Source organism: Scardinius erythrophthalmus (genome assembly GCF_964197995.2).
Source record: "Scardinius erythrophthalmus genome assembly, chromosome: 10".
NCBI classification, from domain to species: domain Eukaryota; kingdom Metazoa; phylum Chordata; class Actinopteri; order Cypriniformes; family Leuciscidae; genus Scardinius; species Scardinius erythrophthalmus.
Window position 1 is genome coordinate 42,943,251 of NC_138230.1, and position 20,461 is coordinate 42,963,711.

At 37.4% G+C, this 20,461-nt stretch overlaps 1 protein-coding gene across 1 annotated transcript in view; it reads right to left on the reverse strand.

The window, feature by feature from the left end:
• The window catches only part of csmd3b (CUB and Sushi multiple domains 3b), a 455,685-nt gene that overhangs the window by 303,013 nt on the left and 132,211 nt on the right, over positions 1-20,461 (reverse strand). The window contains exon 4 of the mRNA XM_081376961.1: positions 14,089-14,283. Within this exon, the coding sequence (XP_081233087.1) occupies positions 14,089-14,283 (195 nt within the window). The remainder of the gene's footprint in view (positions 1-14,088; positions 14,284-20,461) is intronic.

Genomic DNA, 20,461 nt, shown 5'->3' on the forward strand with positions numbered 1-20,461 from the left:
CTTTTTTCTCTCTCGAAAATAGCCATTTTGAAGGATTGGCTGCATTTACTGAAAAGAAAAAGTGATATTGTATGGGCTATACTTCAACATGAGAAGGTCATAGAAAACTTGAAATAACACTATAAAAATCAGAATTGTTGTTGTTTATATATCTTCATGAAACCGCTCTCTGAAACCTCTAGGCTCTGTTGACTGTCGCTCTCCACTGCTATTATTACTTCTCACACAGCTGTCACAGCCATCACAGGCCTCAGATCGGGGAACATGCCTCTCCGGCTCTTACTTTCATTACGTCTTTCCTCCTTACATTTCCTATCTCTTCTCTTACTCACCCATTTCTGCTCAACCAAAATCACGCTTGCCGTGGCTGACATGCCCAGAGTCTGATGGCCGCTCAAATAAACTGTCAAACAGTAAAAGAATAAAAGCTTGACATGCCACGAGGCAATTACTGTCAAAGCACAATGTGGAACGCTAGAAAAAGCGTGTGTTTTTTGTCCGTTGCGTATTTTCCTCGAAATGTGTTAATTTGCCGGCAAGACCTTTAATTTCAGATGGTTCCCACATTCAAGTGTCAATATCTCGATGTGATAACCGGCTGATGGGTTTGATGTGATATCATACAGGCTCTACAGGAGGACCCTTGAGCAGAATCAAACCCCCCAAACTACAACTACAGAATAAGAAACATGCAGCAAGGAAGGAAAGAAAGGGAGGGGGGAAAGCCTCAGGCACAGGCCGGGCACCTGCTATTGCTCTCTGAGCTGCCAGATCGATCATTTTACAAAACCCTCATTTACATCAGTGCCTTATTAGTGCTCCGTGTTTCACTGGGTTGATGTGCTTATGTTTTCTGGTGCCAGATTTCCTTTTGATGTGTTGTGGCATGAAATTTTATTTCCATGACTCTCATGCCCTTGAAATCAGAAACAGTATCAAAAAGCAAAAGGCCCAAAGGCTACATTTTTTGTTCTTTTATAATACTATAGGCTTTCATGAGCATGTTTTTTTATCACCATTCAAAATTGAATTGAGAATGCCTTTTAAACTCTAATTAGCTAAATAAAAGAACTAGAACTAAATGTGTATACAACATTTGTTTCATTTATATATTAATCTATTTAACAATCTAATGTTCAGTTATAAATACTGTCCATTGCTGATGCATGTTTAAAATTAATTAATGTTACTTTATACAACTTTAAATGTTAAAGATTGTATGTACAATTAACTTTAACCAACAATACTGAATGCTGTTTATTGTAGCTATTGCATTAACGATTTTAATGGCGTATATACATTCCTGAATATAATATACCTAACCGTTTTTAAAGTGCTACCATAATTTTAATAAATTACCTTTCATTTTACAGATCAGGGTGGAAAAATACATAAATACCCAGCATACTCTAATTTATCTCAAAGTCTTCAAAATATCGTGAAGCCGGCTACAAGATTGAAACTGAATACAGAAGCTGTGTTAGACTAATACGATTCTTTTCTTGTCTGACTGGCTTGGCCAATTGAAAATCTACTTTATGAACTGAAGAAGCCAATTCTGATTTTTTTTTTTTCATCTCTTATATCAAGCCAGTTTTAAAATTTGAAACCTATATATTCACCAAACCACCGGGTTTGAAGCATAATTCTCTCAGATATCGTGTGACTTACATATATACTACCAAGTTGTTCTTATATGAGCTTAACTTTTTGGTTTTACATGACTAAAGTCTTTATGACAATACACTGACTTCACATCACTCAAATAACTCTGTAAGCTGACATCGAACTTTCAGACAGTAAGGGTAACTCAACTACGGTCAAACAAGAGTCTCAAATATCTAAATACTGAGCAGAAACTAGGCTATTCCGTCAATTCAAGAAGCTTGTCATTAAAGAGTCATTTTGTTTTCTGACATGTTGTGACACTGTAGCACGTCTCGGTGACAAGTTGACATGCAAAAACAGGGTACGCTTCAGTATCGACTCAACCTTCTGTCTCACCTTTCTCAAAATAGTCATGAAAAACAATACCTCAAAATATAACAATCAGCATTTAAACTGAAACGCTACAGTACCTTCAGATCGATTGTTTCATAGATTTTTATTTTACTTTTTGTGCCGCTAGTATCATCACGCTAGTTTCCTAAACCCCCCCCCCCCATCTGCAATTGGTCATTGTAAACATCTAACCCCGCCCCAAAAGTTACACCATTGGCTGTGCCAATGTTGCTATGTCGGACTGGACAGGATACTCAAACAATCAGAGCAACAATTTTCGATAGCAACACAATATTCACACATTTCGGCGAATCAACCTAAATGTGTTAGTATATAGTTATAGTTATCTGTAAGTTAAGTTGAGGCTTGAGAAATTATTTTAATAGACAACAACACCTAAACCCCTTTAATAGTTAGAAATAAGTTAATTCTGACTGTGCTGAAGCGAAACACTCTCCCCATCACATTTGTTAAACAAACTGTTGCCCCACCTCTAAATTCACATCATTGGCTGAGCTACAGTTGCTATGTCAGGCTGGTCGGAATTCACAAACAGAGCAACGTTTTGAAAACACTAGTGTTATATTTCTCAGACAAAATAACCTGAATGTGTTACTTAAAGTTTAATCAACATATCTTCCCCTCCCTCTTGCAGCGGCATCTCTTCTCTGATGATGTGTTTACTGCTGCGAGGGCGGGGCAACCTGTCACTCACATGAGATCGACCATTAGCAAACCACAACCATCCAATCAATTCCCTATGGACAAAATCAAGTCCCGCCCACATTTTTTCATGTTTGAGAAGCAATTTCACTCGGATACATGTCACAATAGGAAAGAAAAGACTAGCGCAAATTCCGTTTCATGCCGACTTTAAACTAGAATAGGGACCATATTAACATTTCAAGTGTTTAAAAATGACATACTTCACTTTTATGATCAACTATAGCAATGGTGTTATGAAACCAAGTGCGGAGAGTAATTCCCCAAACCGGTAATGGCACAGGATAAAAAAGATGAATGGTAAGCTGAATTGGCTCGGTTCATGCATTGAATTCCAGGACTCTCATCCTTGCTGAATGACTAAATGACAATTAAAAGAAAGGAGTCAAATGAATCCTGAACATGGACATTTAGGGATGGCAGCCATGTACAGTATGGTATTCACCACAAAATTGATGAGGTGGAATTCCTCAGGAATAATAAATAAAAGAGTGAATGAGTTGAGGATGTCTTTTGTCTCAGTAAAGCTTCGGGTGTTATCATTATGCATGAATGGTGAACAGTCAAATCCCCAAATGAACAGATATAGCTGAAAGTTCATCAGTTTTCCACCTTTGTCTGACTAGGTTTTTATTATGATGATGACGGTGTCTCAAAGTGCGACTAGAAAGAGAAATAATCACACATTTTTAATCCATTCAGATGGTGTGAGAAAGCTTTAGTTAAAAAGTTTGAACAAGATAAATGTTAATATATATCTGTGGTTATACTGTATCCTCTCCCGTGTCCTATTTGATGTATGATATCTGAGATTCATTTTTCAGCTTTATTCATTAACTGATCTTGGAAACAAAATGGCTCTCAAAGCTGCAATGCAATTATATCGAAAGAGCCAATAATGATGCTGAACTCAATTAATCATTCAACCATTAAGATGGAGATCATGAGAGCATTTTGTTAAATAACATAACTCAAATAATGAATAGTTAATTTCTCAATCACCTCGAAAACAAGTGTTTGATGCAGTGTGTGTTGGATGTAGAACGAGCTTAGAGATTGAAAAGCGTAGGATTTCTCCTCTCTTTAAATACAGAAGACTACATGAATGCTGTCTATGGGGACGGGCTATATATCTGACATCTCTCAATATATTGCTTTAATTATACATGCAGTGTGGTGAAAAAAATGCAAATGTAATTCTATAAACAGGATCTGTAATTCTTTGTCCTCCATGCCAAACAGGAGATAAGCACCATTCAGCTCAGTAAATATTCATCACTGTGCTTGTTGTTTCTGTGGATAGGATTAGGCACAGCATATTAACTGCCCCTTGGGGTAAAGGGACGATCAAGGCGGATGGCTTGTCAACATCTGTGATTGTCTTATTTCAAACATAAAAAGTCACTTATGAGAAAAGGGTTCGTTTGAATGCAACGTCTAAAAATCCTACAAATTCATCCTCCCTTTCCAGAGAAGGAAAGTGACTTAAACTGAGCCTAAGATCGTTCTATAAGAGCAGCGCAATGTTGTCTTATTGGCCAGATTGGATATCATTATATGTGTTTACTTATTTATTCTTTATTACCTTAATTCAAAGTGAGCTTCATCAATTATACAATGCCTTTCATAGATTTGCTTCATATTTTAATGCATTTTACCTATGCATGCGCGTTATCATGAATAATATATACAATGAACCGAGCTAATCATGCTATCAATTTGTTTTCAAGACATATTTTATTTAAAGACTCATTTGTAGAGCAAATAAAGAAAAGAACAAAAATGTTGTAGAATTACATTTAGCCTGTAGCACAAAACACATATTTGTGCATTTGAATATTGTATGCAATTTTTAAATCTCTAAAGACAGAGTTTAAATATTTAATTCTGGATTCATAAGAACTATGTTCGGGTGCACTGAATTATGTCTGAGAGTTGCCATCTGAAATTACACATTACAAATGAAGCAAGCACATACAATTCCTCATTGTGTCGAATTAAAGATCGAATTGCAAAGTGCACGCATGTGAAAAACAACGAGCAACGAACTATACCCATAATCAACCCATAACAGTTTCCGATAGCATCTGACCTTCAGAACTAAACCGAAACTCTTGTCTGTGCTGAAAACCAAGCAAGCAGGAGCAAAGGCATTAATAAAACTTGTGAATAACCTTTCAAGAGCTTCACATGCTGAGTAAAGGGGGCAGGTGAGACTCTGACAGGTGAACGTTTCTGGAGTAGACAGCCTAGGCAAGCCGGGCATTAAAGTGTCAGAACATTGCTGTACCAAACTATCATTCAATGGAGAGGAGCACAAAGGCTCCATTAGATAGAATCTAGCATTAAGGGCTTGGTTGTCTTTTAATTTAACACAGTTCAACAGACTGGGTTAAATCATTTGCTTTGTAAAGGGCAGGAATGTTTTGTACAGTTTGTCAAAACATGATGGCTATACGGGAACGCCGGAGTTGACTGCTTCTGCTTAGTAGGTTCAAAATGTTTTAGGAAAGATCCAGTTTGAGACTCTTTTCCTTTGGGTGCCATTCTGCAATGTTGAAAACAGCATCATTGTGAGCGTGATATTAATTTTAAACAAATTTCCCCCCAAAAAAGTGCACTTTAGATACCCGGATGATGCAGAACTATAACGATATTCACATTTAAAGTTCCCACTGCAAACTGTATGCTCAAAGTCCGGAGTGTGGAACATTGGACACTTCATGCACTCAACCTTATATAATTCATACACTAGAGTCTCCTATAGTGCATAGAGTAAGTGCATCCTTTGTGATTATGCAAACATCTGCTAAACGAACATTTTTGCCCTTTGCTCTTGGGTCTTGTGGATGGCATGCCATTACAAAAGGCGGCACTCAATTCAAAGGAAGCTTAACTTAATAAACATATCTGCATTTCACGTTTTAAGTGCATAAACCCATTATGTCCCCTATAAGAACTGTTATATAAAGGACAGTAACATTTCCTGCTCACCAGTGCCAAACTGAATTACACTATATTACTATGTAATATGAATGAAAAGTTTAACAAACATCATATTATTGGTTTGAAACAAATGTAATGCATTTATTAACAAGCAATTTCTGGTTCTAGTAATGTTTGTACTCTACGGATAAAGCGTTTTTTGCTCTTTACTGGCAATTTCTTCCAAACTGTAAGCAGTAAAGAGATGTCCTCCCTGCTCTTTTAGCTGAATCATACCACAAGTTATCAAATGGTGAGCTCATTTGGCATTAAGCCTTGAAATAGGGTGACATTTCCTAGACATCCACTTCAATTTAGGATCTAAGAGGACTAGAGCTTACATCAGCATTGTTCTACCCCTCGAATGAGGCCGGTGTCCAAGATGAGACAGTGCGACGGGGGGGAAAAACAACCGGAATTTGTACATCTCAATGCCTAAAAGACTTTGTGGAGTGAAAGAAAGAGCACAAGTTACGTTCATCCGGGAGATGCGCTCTTTGTGAAGATTACCTCAGAGAAGCGATCAAAGAACTGTCAGTCTACTTTGTGTGTCTAATATTAACATTCCTTAATATGAACGTCTGTCATCGAAGTCTTATTTAAAAATAGATCAAATAAGAATCGTGGCTCTTTTCCTTTCCTTTCGAGAGGGGTTTCAGGTAGACAGTAAATAATTCAAAAGCTCTGTCCAAGCAGAACTAAAACGATATTCACATTAAAGTTCCCACTGCATACTGTATTCTCAAAGTCCAAAAAAGGATTTATTGGTTGTTAATAATTTTTTTTATTCATATAGCAATTCTTTAAAGATGAACTATTATGCTTTTTCACAGTGTGCTTCTTGTGCAATGTTGCTGTTTGAGCATGACAACGATCTATAAAGTTTCAAAGCACAAACTTGACCAATCACAACACACTGGTCCCCGACCAATCAGAGCACAGTGTGCTTTTCAGAAGGAGGGGCTTCATAGAGACAGGAACTAAACAGAGCGTTACTGACAGACTGGGAAGAGAGGAGCCGCAACAATTGAGAATATGTGGGAAAATAAGGTGTTTTTTGAACATTCAGCATGAAAACCTCTTCTAATAGAGCCCAGAAACAAAATCAAGACTTTAAAAAAGGGAATAATATGTCACCTTTAACACTGATATTAGGTATTTACAGTCAGTAGCTAAAGTCTGAGGCTTTATGTCTAATCTCTAAGCAGCTCTTTGTTGCGTGTCTTTGGTGAAATTAAGGGCAAGAGGATGCAGTAAAAACCCAATTAGTATTAAACTCTAATCACATCCACTAAACATGGCAGTGGGAGCAAAAACAGATAGTGGGAGTAATTCTCACTTCACTCTTTAGATCATGATGAATGTATATCATATATGCACTGATGTGAAGGAAAACACCAAAGGCAGTGAGTGTCTGTGGCATATGGCACTGAGGTTTTAAGAGGTCTGTAAGATCATGCCAGTTAGTGAGACTGCTATTAAGCAGAGACAACTAGAAGCAAACATTATATATTGAATATACATCTATATATCTGTCCGTCTGTCTGTCCATTGTATAAACACTATATATTCATTGTGATGGATGGATGGATGGATGGATAGCTCATGGCTCATAGCTTATGGCTCAAATAATAGTTTGAAATTGGTGGCAGGACTACCCGTTTTTACTAAACAAATGGCAGACAGGAGGCAGAGAAGAATTTGTGTAAATCATGCGTAAAATTATTCTTATAAAGTTTTTCGAAGTCTTGATTTTGTTTTCGGGCTCCACTAGAATAGGTTTTCATGTTTGAATTTTCAAAAAACACATTATTTTCCACATATTCTCCATTGTTGCAGCTCCTCCCTTCCTAGTCTGTCAGTAACGCTCTGTTAAGTTCCCGTCTCTCTTTTAAAAAGCGCACTGTGCTCTGATTGGTCGACTGGACCAGTGTGCTTTGAGTGTTTGGGAAATGTCACACCCTTTACCATAACCGCAAGTTTCAACACACATTTTTTTGCGTATGCATTTGGTAGGAATTATTTACAATAATAGTTCATCGCTAAGAGCCTATTTATAAACGATTATCACAGAAATGCTTGTGTTCTTTATCCAGCCTTGCTGTTTGGTGCTGCTATTAGTGCAGAAATTGCATGTTGTTGAGTAGACTCACAAACTAATTTCTTACTTTGTGTGTAAGTGAGATGCTGAGACACTCAATAAAGTTGGTACCAACATCTGGGCAATGGCTAAATCTGCACTGGAGAACTTCAAACCATGGAAGCTTGTATTCCCTGGCTATCAGCTGTACTTCTGAACCCCTGTGTGAGCTCAATGCAGCAGTCTCTTCTGATGCACGTATTCACCTCCCTGTTCTGGCAGGGCTCCAGTCTCAGATCATCCAATATGGTCAGTAATAAAAAAAAAACAGTGATATTATGAAATTAAAAAGGTTCAGGATTCTTTAATGAATAGAAAGTTCATAGAACAAATCTTTTGTAACACTGCAAAAGTCTTCTGTCACTTTTAAGGAATTTAATGCATCTTTGAATAAAAGTATACATTTCTTTTTAAACATCTTTCTGACCCCACAATTTTGAACAATACTGTGGCAAAACATTAATTACAGTAAATTACACTGCATTAATCAGATAATCAGCACTAAAGACAGCCGTGGAAGCACACAAGGGAAAGACATTGAGATTTCATTAGCATATGAAGGTGTCAAGGGTCTAGAAAATGTGCCAACGGCAGCGCCCACTCTGCACTGCAGAAACACAGCTACAGATTAAATAGACTTCCATCACACCAGGAGCCTAGGAGCCAAATCCCCTTTACCCACAAGCCCCTGTATCCACTCTACATCTTTTATTATCTGTCAAGAATGTGCCATAACCATTCTCTTAGTAAAACTATTAAAAGCATTGATAACACTTTATTTCAATAGTCCATTATTAATATATTATCATTACAACTATAAGTTGCTTTGCAACTACATGTTCTACTAACCCTAACCATAACAATCTACAAAAACTCTAATGAGAGTTAGTTGACATGTAGTTTCAAGTTAATGGGCCCTATTTTAACGATCTAAGCGCATGGTCTAAAGCGCACGGCGCAAGTTCACTTAGGGCGTGTCTGAATCCACTTTTGCTAGTTTAACGATGGGAAAATGGTTGGCGCCCCCGGCGCATGGTCTAGAATGGTTGTCCCTATTCTCTTAAAGAGTAATGGGTGTGTTTTGGGATTTATGTGCGTTAAACCAATCAGAGTATCATCTCCCATTCTCTTTAAATGCCAGTTGTGCTCGCACCATGGCGGATTCGCTATTTACATGACGGAATTTGATAGTGGAAAGACCAAACGCGTCTCCAGAGCGCAAACGGATCTGCTCGTGTGCGAGGTTAAAGTGCGCAAGCAGACCAAGCCGGATTCCACCGTATCTTTATGTACACAATAATAATCTTTTACAGTGTAATCCTTTTATTTTAAATATTTGGCATGTTTGTGTGCTGCTGTGCGTCCCTGTGTGTGTAATAAGCAGAGTGTACGCGTGTTGTGGACCCGCCTATAGACGCACATTACTAACACGCTCTTTAAAAAACAAAAAAAATAATGCGCCATTGACTTTAGAGCAGGTTCCAGTCAGTCAATGGCTCAGTCTAATTCTGTTGCCTCAAAATACCAACGTGCCAACAATGCGCCAGAACACACTTCATTTTCAGACCAGCAGCCCATGGGTGCACAAATGGGCGCACAAATGGGCGCAAATGCATTTGCTATTTAAACAACGTGGTGCAGGACGTGAAAATGAAAGCTGCGTCGGACTGAAACTAGCAAAAAACACTTGCGTTGTGCTTGGCGCTGCATTGTGCCGGGTGTAAGATAGGGCCCAATGAGTGTTAGTTGACATGTATTTGCAAGTTAATGAGAATTAGTTAACATGTAGCTGCAAACTAATGAGAATTAGTTGACGTAGTTGCAAATTAATGAGCTAGTTGGCATGTATTTACAAATTAATGAGTTAGTTGACGTAGTTACAAATGAATGAGTTAGTTGACATGTTAATGAGAGTTAGTTGACATGTAGTTACTGTACAAATGAATGAGTTAGTTGACGTAGTTGCAAATGAATGAGTTAATTGACATGTAGTTGCAAAGTTACTTGCAGTAAGTACAATGTCTAAAGTGCACTATCGAAACCAAAGCATTTTTGTTAAGCTAAAGAAAAATGATAAATGTTGCATTTGCAACTAAATGAAATCAGTTTAATCAGCTGAAGTACTAAAATTTCTAACTGAAACAAAAATACATTTTAAAAACAAAAAATATAAAAATGAATTCAAAGTATTAATAAAAACTATAATAGTATATAAATAATACTAAAATAATGTAATCAGCATCAGCCTGGTAAATCACCAATGTTACGTCAACGAAAAAAATCATAGGCTTGTCCATTTTTATTTTTATTTTTTGGTCAGACATGACAGGGACCTCGTGGGCTTAAATTGTGCAGTTAGAGACATATTCTCTAAACCAATCAAGTCAGTGCATAAGCAGTCCGTGGCAAGAGCACTGCGTTTAAGAAGGGTGCGGGTGTCAGCTCCGATTTCGGCAGTCCTGCTCAAAGTGGTGTGGGATTGATCAGGGATTTAGTGGTTAAGCAGGTGGTCCCTATGGTTGTCAAACCAGACATGAAGAGGGAAGGAGAGCCACGCTTGCTGCAGGCCACAGCCAGTCTCAACTTGTTCAGGAAAAAACAGCCTGTCAAAATTAAAGTCTAGCACATCAAAAGCCAGTCATTAAGGCTCATACCCTCAGCGTCAAATTATCAGCGTTTTAATGCTCCATGAGGAATTCTATCCGACAAAGGATAATTTTAGCCATTCCGCACTTAGCCTCGCTAAGAAGGATTGGTTTAGGAGCATAAGCACTAGTGGAGAACGGTAAAGATCATCCAAAGCCATAAATACGTACATGCATTCATTAGCGACATGATCGATTTGGTTAATTAACTGACTCGCATTACAGTTCCAGTTTCAGACTGACGTTATTTTCATCTCGCTACATGCTTGACCTTTAAAGGCACCGGTTTCCAGCCGAGGTTTTTGGACTTGTTTACAGCGAAGGCATGCGATGATAAGAGCCAGCTTCATTCGGCTTGAGCCATCGGAGCAAACACGAAATTCAGTGGCTGGCCTAAATGATGCCATTTTACATCTGTCTGATTAACAGAGCTACATTCCCTCGGCCGAGACATTTCGCTTGGGTTTACCGGTTTGTTATCCTTGACCTCTGCAGAGGACTGAACCCATCCACAAACATTTATTAGCAGCCAAAATGTACTGGACCAAATTAGTCCACTCAATATGTTAATAAAACATGCGGAGAGCGCGCCTGGAAGATGTCCAGAAACTAAATGATTTGCCTCTTGTTATGAAAAAGCAGCATTGATTTTGCTGATTGTTTTAAGGGCTTTTTTTCATTGCTCAGTTGTAAAAAAAAAAAAAAAAAAAAAAAGAAAAAAAAAAGAAAATGCTCCGGAAAATGTACAAATGTCAATTCTCTAAGGGTCTCTAACTCTCTAATGAGAATATTTTGTGATAAACAAGTCCCACAGCGTTGTGCAGTATGAGATTGGGTGTTGACCGTATTGTTTGGTAATGTCTGGGCTAAGAGTTTCCACCCGGGCTAAATAAAAACCTCTGTGACTGTTGTTTGGGCTCGGATACCTGTGCAACAGTGCTGTCATGCCTATTTCACGCCTTGATACCACAGACTGACCAACTGTGCCAAAGGCATCTGAGAATGGAGATATGCACAACCAAGCAATTTTGAGAAACAAATCTTAAAACTGAAGTTAGAAACCGCTGACAGAAACATTTGTTTCAGTCAAATCCAAAATACCAAAATGTCGAATATGCACTTATATATATATAGGTAACACTTTACAACAAGATTTATTGAACTAATGATGAACAATTCTGCAGCATTTAATAATCTTAGTTAATGTTAAGATCAACATTTGCATCTGTTAACATTAATTAATCCAACAAGAACATTTTTATTAATCAAGGTTAACAAATGCTGTAAGAATGTATTGCTCATTGTTAGTTTGTAAGTTAATGCAGTAACTAATGTTAACAAACGAGACCTTATTGTAATATACATTATTACAGATATATATATGATCATCATCATCATCACCAATACTACTAAATATTTAAATATATATCTTATTAAAAAATAAACAATAAAACATGTAATACATAAAAACTATTTATGTATATTTAAAATATTATTATATAATTAAACAATTATTTTATATTTTATTTTAATATATAATAATCATCATCATCAACAATACAAATACTACTACAAATACTACTAAAATACTTAAAGATATGTTATCACAATAAATAAACAATTCCAAAAATACAATAGATACAAATAATTTTTAAGTATATTATATTTTTATTATATTTTCATATATATATTTAAAATATTTTATATTATTATTATTATTTTAAATATATAAGCATGATCATCATCAACAACAACAATACTACTACTACTAAAATATTGAAATATATATGTTATTATACATTTTTTTTTTTAAAAGAGGAATTCAGAAAAAAATATAATACATGAAATAATGTTTAACATACAGTAGTTGAACTAAATTGTACATTTTCATTAGGGCAAGTAGAAGTTCAAGAATCAAGAGCTTTAAAGTCTGGACCTTCTTGAATTACAGAGAAATTATTAAGGAATATGAAATAACTAATTTTAAAATAAATATAAGAAAATGTTGAGTCACATGGCACTTTAAAGTAGAAAATTCTGTCAAACTGATAAGGTTCCATATGCTCAAATAATATGAAATACTATGGAAACAAGTAATTGTTAACTATATGTTATCAACCAACTTTGCATATGTGGATTATAGGTAAGATACCATTTCGCAAAAACAAATAAATAAATAAACAAACTAAGGGAGCATTCCCTGGGACCCTGCTAAAAAGGTTCATAATCTCAAAATTGTGAGATTTTGAGATCTCACACTCAAATTGTAATCCCCCCCTCCCCCCGACACACACACACACACACACACACACACACACACACACACACACACGCTGCACACACAAACAGATTTTTAACCCAGAGCATTCATAATGCAATTAGAAGTGGAAATGAAAAGTGCCAGTGGGCCACAAATACTCTGAGTTGCATACATTACAGAGTTTTAGCATAACATTGACATTTGTGGAAACAGTGTTTCTAAAGGTCTCCTGACTTAAGGTTTAAGTAATCTAAAATTAATGGTCACTGTAAATTGCCCGGGGAAAATAATTTCCGATCTGCTTTTATGTAAAAATCTCCTTTCCTCATAAAAGGGGAAAAAGGCCAGACACCATCTAACACAAAGATTCACTTTTCGTCAAGGTAGAAAATTGAGAATGTTCTGTGATATTTTTTATGAATATTCAATGACTAAATGCACTAATGCACTACCCAACATGCATTACAAAATGTACTGAAGAAGCAATGTGAAATGAAAATCACATCTACGCTACAGTACTGTATGCAATTCCACACTTAATCAAGAAAATATTCAATAACCAAACCACATCAGACATACAGTAAAAGCGCTGTTGCTCCTTTAAGAAAGCGCCAGATGACAAGTGCAGCAAACACAGTGGTCTGCTCCTCCATACCCCAGTGCATTCTGGGCCAGGTTGAGGCTCCACATTTTAGTACCTCAGGCTATTTTCTATTCAAGCACAGTTGGCTTTGCAATTTGTGTCCAACCAAAGCAAGCATGATCCAGACGCTGTCATTTCCCCCTTTCTATTAAACACGCTGGAGCAGAAACCGGCGCATGCTGTCTATGGAGAGATTCTTATTTGAGAATGGTCATGGCTAATGCACATTATAATTGGTCTGAACATGGGACCATAAATCTTGATACATTCACAACAAACACACAGAGTCCTGACTCATCTTTAATGCAGAAAACAATAGTGTGAGCCAGTAAAGTGAGGAATCAAAACCTGATTGAAAAAGTCAAAAAAGATGCAAAAGGACCGCTTAAAGGAAAGAATGGAAGATTGAAATACAAGGATAGGATATAAACATGGGAATGGAAGAGCTGACAAGAGCAAACATGATGTGATGTGATTCTATTGCTCAAGAGGCCTCAGAATGAAAGGATGCACCATTTTTAATCATAATAACCTAGTGCTTATACGCTGATGTAGCCACTCGTCCATTTCTTCCCCCATACATGCACAAGCATCCTCAAGGACAAAAGAACACAGGAAAACATCAAAGACTCATGCAGGGAAACAGAATGCACACACACACACACTCTCATGCACGTCACGTGTTGCTTACCTCTACAGATGGGCACTGGGAAGTCCCACACGGCGGCATTGCCTGCATTGGTCACACAGGTGAGCTGAGGGTGACCGTCCAGCACATATCCCGTCACACAACTGTAGCGGATCTTGTCGCCTACATTAAAGCGCGTCCCGTACTGGATGCCTTTGGGCGGGACGCCAGGGTTCCCACAAGAACTGCTCTGCAATTCTAAAAGAGAAAAAGTTCACTTTTAGCACTGTATTCGTGAGGTCGTACATAAAGACTGCACAATTATGTCATTTATAAATATATACTGCCATTCTAAAGTTTGGGATCTGTATGTTGTTGGCTGCATTTATTTGATAAAAATATATATATATATATATATATATATATATATATATATATATATATATATAATATATGTTTTTATATAATATAAAGTTATTGTTTTAGCATTCTATTTGAATATATTTCAAAATGCAATGTATTCCGGTCATGTCATTACTCCAGTCTTCAGTGTTGAATGATCCTTCAAAAATCATTTTAATATGCCTAATTAGGTGCTCAAGAAACATTTCTAATATTATTATCAATGTTGAATGTTTATCACAGTTGTGTATATATATATATATATATATATATATATTTTTTTTTTTTTTTTGAACAGAGATCCTCTTTTTTTCAGGATCCCTTGATAAATAGAAAGTAAAAAAAAAAAATAGCATTTGTTTTTTTTACAGAAATTAAAGCGGTGGTTGAATATGATTTCACTTTTCTAACTTTAGTTAGTGTGTAATGTCGCTGTTTGAGCATAAACAACATCTGCAAAGTTACATCACTCAAAGTTCAAAGCAAAGGGAGATATTTGCTTTTAAAGAAATCACTTTTTAAGGACTACAACAAACGGCTGGAAGAGACTACACCACATTCCTCCAGGGTTAGTGACATCACCAACCCTAAAATTTACATAAACCCCGCCCCCTGAACACGATTTATAGATTATCATGACAGAATATGCTAATCAATGACTAGAAGATAACTACACATAAGCTTCATAAATTCATCAACTAACCATTCAGAAATGTTGTCTACATGTTGTCACTTCTTCTTGAGTCTCTCCATCTTTATGACTTCAGTTTGAACATAAAAGGCTGAAAGTGTTTGAAATGTTCAGTGCATGTGTGTGTGAGGTAAAAGGACACAAGCTCTTGAAGCTCCGCCCCCTGTGACGGGAGCAGCAGCTCATTTGCATTTAAAGGAACAGAGACAAAACGGTGCATTTTTGCTAACTCTCAAAAATGGATAATTTTAACATGCTATATAAAAATATCTGTGGGGTATTTTGAGCTAAAACTTCACATACACACACTGGGGACATCAGAGATTTATTTTACATCTTCTGAAAAGGGCATTATACCACCCCTTTAACATTATAAATGTATTCACTGTCACTTTTGATCAATTTCATTTGCCCTTGCTGAATTAAAGTATTAACTTCTTTAAAAAAGAAAAATAAAATAAAATAAATTAATGAGGCATTTATATAGCGCTTTCATATGTACTACTGTACACCCAAAGCACTTTACAATCATATCAGGGGTCTCTCCTCAACCACCACCAGTGTGCAGCATCCACTTGGATGATGCGACGGCAGCCACAGAACAACGGCGCCAGTGCGCTCACCACACACCAGCTATAGGTGGAGAGAGGAGAGAGAGTGATGGAGCCAATTCAATGTAAGGGGATTATTAGGAGGCCATGATTGGTAAGGGGCAATGTGTGGAATGTGGCCAGGACACCGGGGTTACACCCCTACTCTTTACGAGAAATGCCATGGGATTTTTAATGACCACAGAGAGTCAGGACCTCGGTTTTACGTCTCATCCGAAGGACGGTGCTCTTTGACAGTATAGTGTCCCCGTCACTACACTGGGGCGTTAGGACCCACACAGACCACAGGGTGAGCACCCCCTGCTGGCCTCACTAACACCTCTTCCAGCAGCAACCTGGTTTTTCTCAGGAGGTCTCCCATCCAGGTACTAACCAGGCTCAGCCCTGCTTAGCTTCAGTGGGCAACCAGTCTTGGGCTACAGGGTGATATGGCTGCTGGCAACACACTCACAAATCTTACCCCAAACTTCTGTTCTGAATGACACTTTTTTTATTATTTATTTTATTTTATTATTTATTATTCATTTATTGACTGAGAAAGTCTTGGCACGGGAAGATTTCTCAATCTTGAGTCAGACCAGTTATTCACCATACATTCAAGAATGCAAACTAGCTTTTCCTCATAATTCATAGTGAACAAAAATTATGCTGACAAGCCAAGGGCTATGGGTGCAAAAGCACAACATTTGTATTTGAATTATTTGTTATTTAATCACCAATTCATGCTTTATGTCCTGGTTGGATCCGAACCAAGGGCAGAGCGGTAGCACTTAGAAATGAATGTGGCCCAGGGACTAGTTTAGGAAATAAAGAGACAGGTACATCGATTGTGCTGTAACACACAGCTTGGGCGGCACACGTCCCGCTAGCAGGAGGCCATGAATTCACTGATGACTTTTAGAAGGTTTAGACAAACAATTCTAACAACAGAGGCCTACTTAAGCTTTTCATGCTTTTGTTTATAGACCTTAAACTGGACGTCTTATTGTGTCTTTATTTCTGAAGACCCAACGAGCATTATAAAGGAAACCAGACTGTACTGAGCACAGCGAATATAAAATATGAAACTGCAAATTTTTCTAGATTTTATGAATTACTATCGATCATGCCAAGAATAGTAACAAACAGCGGATCTATCGAGCAAGATTAATTACTTCATTACATCAAACAATACAGCAAGAACATTAACCACACAAAGGAAAATAAAATGGTTCTGATGCAACTACATTAATTATTTGCCAAAATGTTAATACATCATCTTTTAAATCAATATTTGATGATGTAACTAGCTGTTCTCCCTGAGGCTTTGGTTTGCTTAGTACATTTGTAATTATTTAAGTGTTCACACATGCTCAGCAAGTTATGGATTTCTAGCTAAAAGTCTCCCTCGTAATGATGTCTGGAGCTTCGAACATGTAGAATATAATCCATAACGCAGCTAGTGTTTTTTAATGACTGACATAAATATCATAAAACGCCAATATGTCTTTAAATGAACATATAAGACATAATGAGCTACATTATGATTTCAATACACTGGACTCATGGAAAAAGACATGAGACACACACTCCAAACGCTGAACAGAATCATATCCATGTCCTTACTTCTTCACTTGGCAACTCCTCTTAGTTAATATCCCTAATTACCGCTATGTCAGGATGAATTAAAAGACGAACACTCCCTTCGCTTGTCAAGACGGCGACCCCTGATCTCAGGATGTTATAGCTGGATAATTTAAAGATCTTGGTGCTGATGGTTGGTTTGTAAATTGCACAAAAAGAAGCACAGAAGTATGAGAACATCTCTCTTCATGCTCATCGTGTTGATTATAACCTGCTGACATTCACATCTGAGAAATGAGAGTTTCAGGAACAAGCATCCAACCGCCAACACCGCATTGGATATGAGAAAGCGTCACATTGGAGGGATTAAATAAAAAAGGATAAATGTGATAATCTTGTGTCAGCAGAACAGGCATTCAAAGCCCTTGAGGGCTGTCAATTTTGCCATTTGGAGTGGTGATGGATCACTCGCGTTTGTCATTGAGGCCGACGGGAATATCAATGAAACGAAAATGAGAGATCCGGTACATCAGCGGAAAAGACAACAAAAACCAGCCAACTGTCCGTTCCATGCTCTGTCATTTTAAGTGAGTGTCTCTATATTGGTCACAATACATTAGAAGCCTGGACACAGTATGTTTTTAAAGGTGTACTCATTTTTTTTTTTTCTTCATTCCAGCTCATCCTCATGTCTTAATGAGAGATGTCATATTGGGATCATGTGATCAGTCGTGCCTTGCAATTTGAGACAGACAGACAGACAGACAGACAGACAGACATATAGATAGATAGATAGATAGATAGACAGACAGACAGACAGACAGACAGACAGACAGACAGACAGACAGACAGACAGACAGACAGACAGACAGACAGACAGACAGACAGACAGACAGACAGACAGATAGATAGATAGATAGATAGATAGATAGATAGATAGATAGATAGATAGATAGATAGATAGATAGATAGATAGATAGATAGATAGATAGATAGATAGATAGATAGATAGATAGATAGATAGATAGATAGATAGATAGATAGATAGATAGATTAAAAAACTGGCTTTCAGAAGTAATTTTCTGTCCATATTCCCATTTTTTGAAAATGCTTACTCATTACAAAAGTGCAAACTGTCTCTCCCCTGCTTCATATTTGCATAAAGCCTAAGCCATCCGACAGAATTCCATGATGATTCAAGCAAAGGTTACAAATCTTCCAGTAATCTTGCTGATAAGTCAGTGTGACACAGACCCGCCCCGGGGAGAGTCTGGCCTTCTCCAGGGGTCTGAGATCAGTGACAGCGGGATAACATCTAAGCTTCACTGGACCATCACCATCCTCTCTTCAGCCTCTAAAGAGTTTCTGTAAAAGATCAGCGCTGCCCTTCAAACCAGTGTCACCGTCAGACTCAGTGTCAGCTTCACTTAGAAATCGCCTCTAAGCAGTCTTTACTCGTGGAGCTCTCTGACTGATTCGATACTCCACTTTAGACTTTCTACAAACTATGAGTAACTATGTCAACCAGCAGTCGTCATAATATTATAATATCTGCGAACATTTTATTTTGCTGCTCCCCAACAGACATTATCCTGACTATACTGTAACTCTTGTCAACTTATTCTACTAACCTGAACCCTAACAGTCTACAAATACTCTAATGAGAGTAAGCTGACATGTAGATGCTACAGTAAGTAAGGCTACTAAATCTTTGGTCACCAGAATGACATATTTAAATGTATTTTCCTTGAAAAAAAAAAAAATTGTGTCTTAAAATAGCTTGAATGTAACTCAATACCCTAGCCTCTTTTAGGTTCTATTAATATGCAAATAAGCCCTGCCTCCACTCACTCACTCACTCAGCTCAGAGATCCACTCGTTGACGATCACACGATCTGATTGGTCACAAGGTTGTTTGTGATGTCAGAAACACCAGCGATTGCAAACCGTGTTTTTGAGACTGTCGAGAAGTGTGAAAATACTCAGCCATGGTGTTGACTTATGAATTGACACATGTTTGTCTTAAAGCATATTAAAAACACCTCATAGACTTATGAACTACTTTCACCACAGGGGGACTTTAATTATAGTAAGTAGAATGTCTAACATGTAAACGATTCGGATAAAACCAGGTCTCATATTCAAATGAATGTATCATTCAAGCAATCTGTATAAATCCATATCCATACAGAGAACAGCAAGTTCACAGCTCTGAGTGGCTAAGAAGCGCTCACAAGGGCTGTAATGAGAAAGTGCCAGAAACACTACTCTTTCATCTTTTCTAGTGATCTCACAAAGGCATCGGTTCTTCCCCGTCAAGATGCAAAGCACAGAAAATGTTAGCAATAACGTATTTTGGGGGCAAGCGTGTAGTCATGTAAAATTAAACAATTTTGAGAAACTCAGCCAACGCTATACATTGCAAGGTTCATTATCTGTGGCGGCGGTATTCATGCGCGCAGTCCCTCTGGCATTTATTTTCTTTAGCAAGTTAGCTTGAGCTGCTGAAACACTTTAAGGATTCAACACAGAAAATCTTAGTGACTTTCAAGGCAGAAATTTTTCAGAGAACAGATTTTTAAATGAATATTTCATCAACATTGAGGACAACTCGTAGATTTAAAAACCTTGAAATGTAGAAGTTGGAGACGTTCCAAGGGTTTACAGAAAATTGAGGCTATGCTTGTATCCTTTGGTTTGGAGGTTCACTTCGGTATACATCTTCAGGTTGGAAGAACTGTAGAATTGTCTGGTTCTCTTATCAGCAGACCTCAGTTTGGACTGGCCATTCATCACCGTCCCTCTGCGCTGGGACTCGACCTGCAGATCCCACTCAAGAGTGACAGGGCATTTCCTAACCTCAATCTTCCATCTTTTGTACTAGCAAATATGTGGTCTATCGATTGCACTTCTAAAAGCTGGATGTACTTTTAGATGTTTTTTTTTTGTTTTTTTTTTGAGGACCAAATGGAAAGCAGAAATCTCCAGTTTCTAGGTGGGTGGACAGCAAAGGAAATGGCTTATTCTTTTTTCATCTTTAAATAGAGAATCAGCGCAATGTTTCTATATAAACTAGCAATAAACTAGTGGATATAGATTATTGGTTGGGAGGGTTGATTTTAAAAATGTATTCCATTACAGTCACAAATTAATTCATAAAAACGTATTC